Source organism: Pieris brassicae, chromosome 9, assembly GCF_905147105.1.
Source record: "Pieris brassicae chromosome 9, ilPieBrab1.1, whole genome shotgun sequence".
NCBI classification, from domain to species: Eukaryota; Metazoa; Arthropoda; class Insecta; order Lepidoptera; family Pieridae; genus Pieris; species Pieris brassicae.
In genome coordinates, this window is record NC_059673.1 from 3,441,315 (window position 1) to 3,454,072 (window position 12,758).

Here is a 12,758-nt window from a genome sequence, read left to right on the forward strand (position 1 = left end):
TTTAAAAATACAAGAGAAAATGTACGATGTAACACAGATTGGTTATAATTTTTCTGTCCACCGAAGTCGATTTTCATAACGATAATTACTGTTTATGGATAAAATTAACAACAAAAAATTAATAGTTCAAACAATAATTGGTAATGTACCCATACGCTTACAATTTCTTCAAACTACAAATTTAGGATGACCTGAAAAAAATTAGGTTGGACGAACGTTTAGTGTAAGATTCAGAAACAACGGCCCTGGGTCTGACTCTCGTATCCATCAGCATCCATAGTTTCTGAATATTTTGGGTAGATCATTACACAATGATATACATACGCTGTTGAAACATTTCAGTACGTATAGTCCGTTTCCGTGTATTAGACGTTCCTAGCATCCCTTTTTTTAAACAGGGGGCAAGATGCTGATGTTGAGTGATAGCCCTTGGACACTTTCGCTACCAGACCCTAAGTCCATTGCTCATTTCTTGAAGGACCCTAAGAATTCCTTCGGAAACACTTCAGTGGGTAGCTGGTTCAACTTGGCTTAAAAACTCTTCATTGGGCAACGTCAGAAGTCAAGGTATGAGGAAATTTGGTAGGGCCAAACCCTTTAATTATATAATTGAAATTATAGTCAGATAATACACTTATTAATTAAACTTTATATATTTATTTACACTTCGCTACATTAAACTTACATATAAAACAGTTTACATAATTTATTAGGCGAAATCAACCTGGCACGGAAAAACATTAAAAAACAAAAGACCTGAAGGATAAGAAGTGCAAAAATAATTAACAAAAAAACTTATAACACTAACTATGACTAAAATAAACTAAATTAAATAGTTTTAATAAAAAAATAATCTTACGGTTAATGAGTCATAACTCATATATGTAAGTAGCTAATTACGGGACAAAAAAAAATGATCAAAATAAAGATTCATAAATTATTTTAAAGACTAAGCTCTTCTGATATCATTCTTAACCTAATCGAGGCTTACGTTACGTTTATGAACTTACTAGGTTACGATGAGCCATTGCCCGTTGTTAATGCTGTTAGGAAATAAAGTGTATCGTTAATCTATTAGCACTTAAAGCGATTACAACTTAATGAGGCGTCTAGTGAATTAATCAGAAGGCTTTGTCAGCGCCGCACTGCCATAAGCAAAAGGAATTTAAACTCCATTGTAGGACATGGTGCGCAAGAGTCGAGTCCCGTATATGGGCGGGCGGCGCGTCAGATCTATATCGGTTTATACGAACGGTTTCCTACAAAATCGCTCATTAGCGCTTGGCGGAAGCTGGCTTTCCCTTTTGTCATAAATACAATTTTTTCATAACATCTGCAACACAAGCTAAATTTTATTTACACTTTATTGAATATCAATTAAAAATATAGTAAACAATCGTATACAAATACTATATTATGTTAAATGATTGATCATTTGTGTACGCTGAAAATGAAGCAATATAGAAGACAAACCGAGACAGAAAGACTTATCAATTCAACGTCCATTGTTCCACAGCTGAGGGTTTTTAGCGCGTTGAGCATTATGAGGAAGTAGCTGCTTATCGATGTATTTCCGAACCAATTCGACTTAGGGTCCTCTGGCAATGTGAGTGGCTATAGATAACACGAGGTAAACAGCCCGTTTGCTCCCTCTTACATTATAAAAACGCGTATTTTTTAAATATTAGTTCACGTTGAATGAAATATCTAAGTTTTTAACATAGATGTGAAGGTCAAGGGCGTTACGATGTTGACATGCCTTACATCATGATTACGTAAGCAGTCCCAAGTGATAAGAATGGAGTATATTACCCCAATAGTATTTGAAATCGCATTTGGGATTTTTTGAAATTTATCTATTGCAAGTGTTATTTGTTCAAAAATACTCATTGCGAGGGCTATTTTCAGACATATTGATTATTAACACAACGTACAGATTATTTATTTATTTATTAACACTTCGTTGCATTACAATATAAATATTGAACATAATTAAATGAAAAGGAGAGCAACTGGCGGCCTTATCGCTTTCGAGCGATCTCTTCCAAGCAACCGCTCTGAGAACAAAAATGTATTGAATTAGATACGGTAAGCAAGAAGTGCAAAGATACATATTACATATAGTTATTAAGACACAACTAAACTAAAAAAAGATACATGAATTTTTTTTATGAGTTGCGGCGTATAGTGTCAAAAAATTTAAATCCGGCAAGACTGAGATGACATACTGAGTTTTACACAAGACTGTAATTTCCTATTGAACGTATTATAATTCTTATAATTAGCTTGATAATGATAAAACATTTAAGATCATTTTAATTTTTACAAATTAAACCCGTCCTTATTGGGGCCTATTAACGTTTTGTCTAATATATTGCGGATTCAGACGAATCTAAGTGAAATGAAAACTGGAACTACGTCAGTTTACGACTTGAAGAATGACAAAAACAACGACATTCTTACGTTCACAAAGCGCATCATCATGACACGATATCATCAAACTTTTGCGGATATAATTATTTGTTTAATCTTTGTAACTTATTTACGTTAGTTAGTCTTAGGTATAGTAAAAATGGTTAGTTAAAAAACAGAAACGCTTTAGACCTTCTCTCATTAAATACTAATAATATACAATACCTATTATTTATTAGAGTTATAAAATTATTGCATATTATAGAACAAGGGGCAAGGAACAGAAGACTTCCAATTTCGTTGCCAGCGTTTTTTTTTTTTTTTTTATATAGAACATAGGGGCAAATGGGCAGGAGGCTCATCTGATGTTAAGGTATACCGCCGCCCATGGACACTCAATGGCAGAGGGCTCGCGAATGCCTTGCCGGCCTTTTAAAAATCGGTACGCTCTTTCTTGAAGGACACTGGCGAAGGACCCTAAGTCGAATTGGTTCGAAAGTACTGTATCACAACAACTTATCACAATTAATTATAGAAAGGATTAATGCGCATGCGATTGATTATTATCGCGTTTCAAGCACTTCGTGACCCATTCCCAACTAATCATGTCTTCAAATGCGGCGAAAAACCGCCGACGGAGTCGAAAGGTTCATGAGTCCTGTTGAAGTTAATAATGGTACGGATTTATACTATCAAATTTATCAGTGTAACTTAATCCTGACTAACCTTAAATGGCCAATTGACCAATTCTAAAATCAGACTAAATATGACAATCATGACATAAGAGTTGTGAGTCATCTTCTACTGGCGTTCCACCAGGCGCCATTGAACGTATTTGCGCATGCAAATTTGGCTTTTATGTAATTTGTACAATTACCATTTTCCCGTGAATATCTGTTATCATTCTAATCTAGAAAGATAACTGTGATAAACTGATATTGTCGCGTATTTGACCGTGGTCAAAATCTTGCTGTGTTTTGTTTTTACATATAATTTTCTAAAAAATTACGTCCCTAAATATATTTTAAATAACTAAAGAAGACTCCAGAGGTCTAAGGAGTCATGTCATTGATATGTTTCCTAAAATTGAACACCTGAAATTCATATTTTTTTATTCATACTAATATTATTTGCCTTCTATCATTATGACCTTATAAGATAAGTATCGGTTGTAAAAATCTATTGATAAACAATCGAAAATTGTTTATAAACAAAATTATCGCGTGCTTTCGACTTTCTATGTGCGCATTTAACATTCTCTCAAACGGGGAGGAAAACATCCAGAGGATGTTTTAGATTAAAAAAATTGTTCATATTGAGATAAATACTTAAAACATACACAATTTAATCTATAATAACCTCTTGCTTACATAGATTTAATTAATATAGTGAATACAGTGAAAAGAAAACCTCAGAAAGATGACGTCTTGGCTCGTAAGTCGTTCGTTAATTTTAAAACTAAAAATGGAACCTTAAACATCACGGCTTAAACCGGAAGTCACATCGCATAAAGCTTTTTGAACTATCATTATGTTTCCGGTGCACTTGTCGAAACCTGATTAGAGTACGGAAGCCTGTATATAGAAAGTGTTATGCAAACATAATATATTAATTAAGTAAATATTACGTCGTGGGAAAAAATAGATTACTTTCCGCATATGAAAGTCGAACGGGTTTTGTTAATTAGTGTTTTGTAGAGATAACACCTTTATGTTACAATTACAGATAGTGGAATCTGTGGATGTCATCAGATGTTGATTTCTCTGACAATGGTGTTAATTATTTTATTATACAATCTCAGTAACGTGATGTAAAACTTTTAGCAGTATTATCTAATTGTTGTAACTGTTTGTAATTAAACTTCTCCGAAAAGGCTCGGCCGATTTTGGTGAAATTTTGTGTGTACATCCGCGAATTGGACAAAACATTTTTATTCCACTAAATGTTAAGGGTGGGTTCACCCCTACATTTTTAGTTTTTAGACAATTTTTTTTATGATACAGCATACAAAAATACATACAACCCTTAACTCTTATTTATATTCACCCCTCGACAATTAACATCTATTCTTTATTTGATAATTATAAACTTATGACTTGAACTCTGAGGTCTATATTAGGAAAAAATCACAGAAAAACTTAAAACGTTTTCATTCCGGACCACCCAACAGTCTCTGGGGTAGCATAGCAAAATGTTCCAATGTTGGTATGTATTAAAGAGGCAGGCTAAGTAGAATCACATTAAGGAGAAACGAAGTTCGCGGGGGCAGCTAGTATACTATATTTTTATGTACATATTTAAGAAAATAATCAGTAGGTACTCTTTGATGACCTTTCGGATCTCTTAGGGTAACGATAAGTCTATATCTAGCTTCTAAAGCTTGTCTGTTGTATATTATGAATGGCTATCAAGTTCTAAGGTGTTATTGTAATAAATGAATATTTTGTGTATAATTCAAAAATGGAAATATACACATTTTTTTCATTTCATACATCATATTTCGTGAAATGAATGAAAGGTTCAGCTTTCTGGCTTTAACTAAACGCCACTTAGACTCAAAGAAATAAACCTAACCTAGGTGAGGTTTTTGTAATGTAATTCACTGGGACCTACTGGAAACTAAGAAATTATCATTTACACATGAGAGATTATCAGTTTTCTTTGTTTTTTTTAAGGAGTCCAAAGCCATGCGCCTGCTTAATATTAAAAAAAAACAACAAAACAAGAATGGATACCAACGAAAAAAATCACACACAAAATGAGAAACAATAATTTTTTTTACTATTAAGTGACTATCAACAACTAAAACAAATAATAGAACTTTTCAGTTCACTCAACGTACAATTAAAAAAGGTAACGGACTTATATAACTCATTAACTAAAGTAATACAGCAAAGTAATGCCCTTTTCAGAAAGTTAGTCTTAGCTACATATAGATATTAACTCGCTTAAGACAATATTATAAACTTCCTTCTATTCGTCTTTGATAAGATCAAAATTCATCAACATTCTCCAACATCCTCTTCAAAATAATCCATTGCGTATGGTAGTCACGTATCCGCCGTACAGACAGTGGGTCGCCATTCCGTTAAAATCGCAAACCGGCTCTACTCAAATGGTGTAATAGGCTATGTTCCATCTAGGTATCCGTTATCTCCACTCTATAATTATCAACCGGTACTATAGATTATACTGTCGTATTTAATATCGATATGATTTGACGCTTGTCAAAATATTGCAACAGATTTCTATATACAGTGTAAACTCTATATACAACACGGAGGGACTGTGCGTTTTATGACGTTATAGCGAGTTGTCGTTGAGTGGCGAGAAGAAAAACGTATAGACAACATGACTCTGACTGACTGACTTATTAGTCATGGTCAACAATAGTCTACACGTGCATCCCAAGTTGTAACAAAAGAAAGAATTTCTTTGAAAGTTCGTATGCATGATGCCGACAGTCGAGTTTATTGCGGGCTAGGATAATAAATCGACAGAGGAACGTACACAGCTGCGCAAGTTTTACTAATTTTAGCAACTTAAAAAGTATTTTACTCAATTCTTGTCGTTATTGAGAGTAGGTGTCATGCTATGTAGAGTGTATTGTGTGTATTTTTGTATGGAAGACAAGCTAAACCAACTAAATCCAATTGATTTCGACGCTTTAGGGAGTTAGTCGTTAAATCGAGGGACGTTACATGGACGTCATACTTATTTACACTGTAGTAATAATAAAACACTTTTAAAAAAGGGAAAAAAAGATGTATTCGTATGTCGTCTTGGATTGGCACTTAAGATTGGTACTAAAAGAGTGACCTTTATCTAATCTATATCTAATTTATATATTATGTTAAATCTTACGAATAATAAATACTAAAATACGATATGCGGTATTTAATTTTCAAAATTTTCGTAGGGTATCCAATTAATTAACAAATAATTGTGTAAATTATTGCACAAAACGAAATTTCTCATTTCAATAACTTTTAAGATAGAATTTTTAATCGGTTTACTTATCATTTCAATAAATGACTAAAATAATTACCAATTAGCGATACGTGACATTTAACTAACGTTTCCTCATTACAGACTGGCTCCGGAAAGACATACACAATGGGAAGTGGCTGGGAGGGGGAGGGTGACCTTGACGAGGACAAAAGAGGCATCATTCCTCGAGCAATCCGTGACCTGTTCACTGGGGCTGAAGAGAGGGCAGAAGCTGCCCGCGCGCAGGGTCAACTTCCGCCCGAGTTCTCGGTCCAAGCGCAGTTCATTGAGCTTTACAATGAAGACATTGTGGACTTATTAGACCCCGCGAAGGATCCTTATGCAAAGGTATATACTCTATGATCTACGTCCACATTTATATATATACTAGCGGACACGACAGACGTTGTCCTACATGATAATTCAAGCGATTAGGATATTAGACAAAGTATGAAATTACCGACTGCGAAGCCATCTGCCAGGCTGAATTTTGAATGTAAACTGCCCCGGGCCCCACGCATACAAAAATAAACATTCAAATCAGTTAAGAGAAGTTCAGAGACATAAACACGTACAGTAGAGTTATATATGTATTCTATGCTACCTTTTAAGTTAGATCAAACTGGACACTGCAAATTTGATTAAAATTGGTAAAGTAGTTTAGGAGTCCATAGCGGACAAACAACGTGACGTGTAATTTATATATATTAGGATATATGTGTGTGTGGGCCAAGGGCCATGAATGCTTCAGAGCTAATTAAAATCTATACGTAGATTTGCAAACAAATAACAAACACTAGTTTATAATTAAAGTAGTACAAACAAGGTAGAATAGAATGTCTCAGTTGTTGTCCTTAAATCAATTGAATCGTTCTATGGTAATTAGACAAGTGCAATAATGCATGAAACGAATTTAATTTGCCAAATCTCGTGTCCTTGTAGCTCGTTAGTGTAGTGTAGTGTCCATAACAATGTTCTATTTTAAGTTTCACAATGCCTAAAAGAAATACTTGAAAATATCAAATCTTGAAGAGCGCGTTCTTCTAGATTGAAACCCATATAATCTTAAAGACCAGTAAACAGTGGATCATGAAGCAGTCACACTTTTAATTATCTTTCATTATCCTTTTAAATTTTAGAATTTTTACCTACCTATTTTAGAATTTTACGATTCACCAAAACAGAACGTTAGATCCGGCCTAGGCTCTCTAAAGAAGTAGTTATAGATTTAAAAAAATATTCGTTACATTTAGACCACCAACTCACCGGGATGTCATGGTGCAGTTGCCGGCTAGATAGGCGTTGGTACCCTTGGCTACAAAATGCCAAATGAAGTTGCTAGTAGCTAATATCTATCAGTCAGTTCTCTCGTGTTTTTTATCCAGTATGGAACCCCTAGGAATTGAAGAAATTACACTTATTTATTATGTGCGTCACAACATTACAAAGAACTCAGAGATTATGGGTGCATCCTTTTATATCAGGACGAAACCTAAGTGGTATCTTTTTACTATATGAAGATTTGTTGAAATATCCTCAAGTTTTTTAACTACGTATTATTACGATTACGTCATTAACTTATTAAGCTTATGCAGAGTTGAGCTGACGAAACAAAACACAATATTAAACTCTGATATATCGTGAAAATCATATGCATCGTATGGAAATAACTATCCAATACAACTATTTTAATATACATTGACCATTAATTTAAAACAGTTTGCATAATAAGAAGACAAATAAAACAGCGTGTCATGAACCGCGCAATGTTTACTTTCACTTAGAACAATATGCATCGTGAGACTTGAGGCACACATTAGCTAGTAATATAGTCTTAATTAGAACGGTTGGCCTATTCGTGACATGTTCATTCGTATGATAATAGAAGAATAAATTAGACTCAGTCGGTGAATGGAAGCCCAATTATGGAAGCGATAAATAACCTTGTAGGTCTATGAAAGACTGTTTTACAATTGAAGACCTTCCTGGATTGTTCGGAATGTCTTGTTGTGTTCAGTTGATATGAACGATAAATACAATCTTAGTAGGATTTATAACAATATACTCGTATTAGGACATGACAGAAACCTGTGGAGGGCCGAAGTTGAAGTAATAATGATAATAAGCCCTTTTATTTCCTGTTTTACAATAGTTTGTAGTTGCTATATAATAGTAACCAAAAAAAATATTGACGTTAGTAGTTTAGCCTAGGTAATGTTGTATATATATATATATGAATTAACAGGTTTTTGTAAAGGCCTACTCCAAAGATGCCCATTTTTGTCGGTCATGTACTATGGAGAACCTGGAGCACTTGCCTGGTGGTCCTTTCCGTTGAGTAACTCGTTTTGTCCCGACGTTTTTCTGCTAGACGTTCTCGGAACATGGCCAGCCCAATCACTTTGTGATTGTCGAACTTTTGAAGGTTAAGTTTGAGATTTGTAACTTTGGAGGGTTTTGGTCGTAATTATCTACGATGACTAGCCGGGTTGGAAGTTTTCTTGTGTTTTTAATTGAAGTTATAGTACATAGAAGTATTTTTGACAAAACAATCTAGAATACAATCCTGTTTAAATTATCGATTATAAACTTGTTATATTAATATTATAAAGATGTACTATATACGATATGTTATACTTTTTTAAGTTTAAAATATCAACTAAAAACTGTTTAACAGCTAGTACCAGAATTTCCTTTTTATTATTTTGGTCAGAGCAGAACGTTGGAGGCATTGAACGCATGTTATTAATTTAGTCAATCAACCCGTTCTTCAACTACAACTTGCTGATGAAGCAAATGTGAACCTAACTAATAAGTTAACCAGTTGTTAAGTTTACCAGTTCCCTCATAGAAACTAATACTTTTCAGGGTAATTTAAAAATAACAGAAGATGGTTGCGGTGGAGTAAGGATAATAGGAGCATCCATTCGAGCTGTCAGAGGCGCCAAGGAAGCCCTAGGAGCACTCCGAGCCGGCGCGTTAGCCCGGACCACAGCAGCAACGAACATGAACTCGTCATCATCAAGATCTCATGCGGTCTTCACACTTCTCCTAAGACAGAGAAGACTGGCAGATCACGAAGGTGTGAAAGAGATGGAGACAGATGGCGATGCTCCCGAGCAGTATGAGACGTTGACCGCTAAGTTCCATTTCGTGGATCTGGCTGGTTCAGAACGACTGAAAAGGACAGGTATATAATGAATTATTTTTAAGATTAAGTATCTTTTTCAAGACTTGAAAATATTATGTTCTAATTTTAACTTAACTTTCTTAGGATTCTGTTATATTCTCTACGTGTGATTGTTTTTGTGTGTTAGATTAATCTATTTTGTACTATAATTTGAACATTTCGATAACCGTATTCTCGTGTAATACTTTCTTAAATATTACAGGAGCTACAGGAGAACGGGCCCGTGAAGGTATATCAATAAACTGTGGTCTTCTGGCGTTAGGGAACGTCATATCAGCATTGGGAGATAAATCCCGCAAAGTGATGCATGTACCATATCGGGACTCTAAACTGACGAGGCTTCTGCAGGATTCTCTTGGAGGTATTACCTTTTTATGAGTGCTTGGATATTTTGATGCGTTATTGTTTTTTTGTGTTTATGCACTAAGGAAAAGAGAAACTAATATAAAAACATTCTTATATTATATAAATATTTAAATTATAACGATATCCATGATATGTGTATGATTTCCAACGATAATCATGTTATTTTCTTCGTTTAATGTATGGTTATAAATGTTTAGCTAAATCTCAGTGCTGTATTGATAAATTAAGCAAAATAGGATTTTCAGAAACTTCATTATTTGAACCTTAACAAACATTTGAAATAGTCACAAGATATATGTAAAATTAACGTAAGTCCAACTCGTCTGAATAATAAAAAATAATATGTATTAACGAAACAAACCCTTTTTTCTTTTTAATTTTCGTGTTATTTCCCAGGTAACAGCAACACTGTTATGATAGCGTGCGTTTCGCCCAGCGACCGCGACTTTATGGAGACGTTGAATACGTTAAAATACGCGAACAGAGCCAGGAACATAAAGAACAGATGTGTGGTCAACCAGGACCTGACTTCGAGGACCATACACCAACTTCGACAAGAAGTTGCCAGGCTGCAATTGGAGCTGACTGAATATAAACAGGTATTATAATATATGTACATGTACTGGTATATTATTATGATAATTATGGTACAACACATGATTATGCTTCTCACGTGACACAAGTATTATTATTAAGTTACAATAATTGTTTATATCGTAGTCCGAGACTTTGGTAATAGTAATCCCGACTTACATAATTAGTTGTTTTACCGCGCTATCTTACGTTTGGGACCAGAACTACTGCTTTTTGAAAAACTCATTATTAAAGTTGGGACCCCTATTGCCAGTGAAGAGTAGCGCTGATTAAATGTGGTGACACAAAGTATTCACAATATGATCACACGGCTACAATTATTTAAATAAAAATTACATTACAATATGGCTGACTGACAAGCGCGGCATATTGCGCCCTAAGTCAAAATATGACATATCAAATAATGTTGACATTTGACACATGACATTTGCAATATACAACAATCATTCCAAATTTTTTAAATGTTTTATAATACTTTTTTTTAATTTATTTTCTTTGCACTGAGACATCGTTTAACATCTACATCTAGCCTAACTTAAGAATAACAGGTATATAGTCCAATAACACTAATTACCTACAGTCTCTATTAAGAGGATACTGTTGTCGTGTATTTTTTTTCTATTTACCACTGTTTTACACTTAAGACTAACAGGCATTCACACAAATTGACTTATTCGAATGGTTTTGTCCTTTTCAATCTTCTCACTAGGTCCGTGGTGTCAAGAAGTTAAATATCCTAGACATTCACGTATAGGTGGAGCCTTTCGTGGTCTCCAGCAAACATTAACACACAATTATTCAAAAATACACTTGATGTAAGATTAACATTGCAAATGTAGATTTTCAGTCATTGTAACTCATTTTCAGGGCAAACGAATCATATCAGAAAACGGTGAGGAAGGCTGGAGTGACGTGGTTCAAGAGAATGCCATTTTGCATAACGAAATCGAATCTCTACGACGAAGACTGCATGCCCTGCAGGGGACAGTAGACAAGCTGTCTGCTCGAAACAGTGAATTGCTGGCTGAAAAGGCCTTAGGTGCTTGGGTACCGAAAGAGGGTAACCCTGACGCATCTGAGTGCAATCTTACGGCGTTAGTACAGGTACGTTTAGGTTGAGGTAGTGTTTAGGGTGCAGTGTTGGCCTAGTGGCTTCAGCGTGCGACTCTCATCCCTGATGTCGGAGGTTCGATCCCCGGCTGTGCACCAATGGAGTTTCTTTCTATGTGCGCATTTAACATCCGCTCGGGCGGTGAAGGAAAACATCGTGAGGCTTGCCTTAGACCCAAAAAGCAGAAATCTGAGGCCCAGACTTAAAAAGGTTGTAACGCCATTGATTTTAGTTAAAGGAGTATTTTATTTTACACGAGTTTTTGAATATGCAGAAAATCATATTTTTACGGTTCCTTAGGGTTACGTGTCAGAGATAGAAGATCTTCGGGCTCAGTTGATGGAATCAAATGCCTTGTACGAAGCAAGCAGGCGACGCGAAGCAAGGACTAGACACGATTCTTCTGTTCTCGATACTTCTACCATCATTGACGATGCGAAACGAGAACTCTATAAGGTAATTAATAATAAAAGCCTTTTATTTTAGATATATTTATATTTCTATCATCTCATACTGTGTGCCCATTTTTGGCAAAGGCATCTGTCTCAGTTATATTTAATTACTACCAAAGAAAGGAATAGTTCCCATGTTATTATAAAAAGCAATAAAGTATGGTATTTGCTACCATATATATGTAGTCAGTGCCATCAATAATACAGATTTATTACGGCCAACAAAATTTTAAACCCACAGGTCATATTTCCGTTTACTGGGAACCGAGCCCCACCACAGATGCAGATTTTAAATCGATGATAGGTTACTTTCTATTTTTTTTTTTAAATCTCAATACGTTTTTACATATGAGCATTATTGGGCTTAAGAAGTATGTACATCTACAACCCTTAGATGTCTATATTTGTCTGTCCATTTAACAGGCTTGCACATAAATATTTTTGTGAGGAAACCTGTATGCCTTAGACTTAAATACATATCGAGGGCGTGTGTCAGGCACAGAGGTCTGATCAATTACTTATCTATACAGAAAAAAATAACCACGAAACAGATGGTTGAATCTGAAACCAAAATGTTTTTTTACGTGATATTGTATGTGATTTTAGCGGTCATTTGTAATATATTTGGAAAATGACACGAAAG

The 12,758-nt window shown here is 34.8% G+C and overlaps 1 protein-coding gene across 3 annotated transcripts in view; it reads left to right on the forward strand.

Moving 5' to 3' along the window:
* Positions 1-12,758, forward strand: part of LOC123714655 (kinesin-like protein KIF21A) — a 57,157-nt gene that overhangs the window by 24,066 nt on the left and 20,333 nt on the right. For all 3 annotated transcript variants that reach the window (XR_006754339.1, XM_045669014.1, XM_045669015.1), the window contains exons 4-9: positions 6,505-6,750; positions 9,271-9,592; positions 9,795-9,953; positions 10,355-10,557; positions 11,420-11,656; positions 11,964-12,119. Coding sequence is in view for 2 of the 3 variants with exons in the window: in XM_045669014.1 (XP_045524970.1) it covers positions 6,505-6,750; positions 9,271-9,592; positions 9,795-9,953; positions 10,355-10,557; positions 11,420-11,656; positions 11,964-12,119 (1,323 nt within the window). In the remaining variant the exon portion in view is untranslated. The remainder of the gene's footprint in view (positions 1-6,504; positions 6,751-9,270; positions 9,593-9,794; positions 9,954-10,354; positions 10,558-11,419; positions 11,657-11,963; positions 12,120-12,758) is intronic.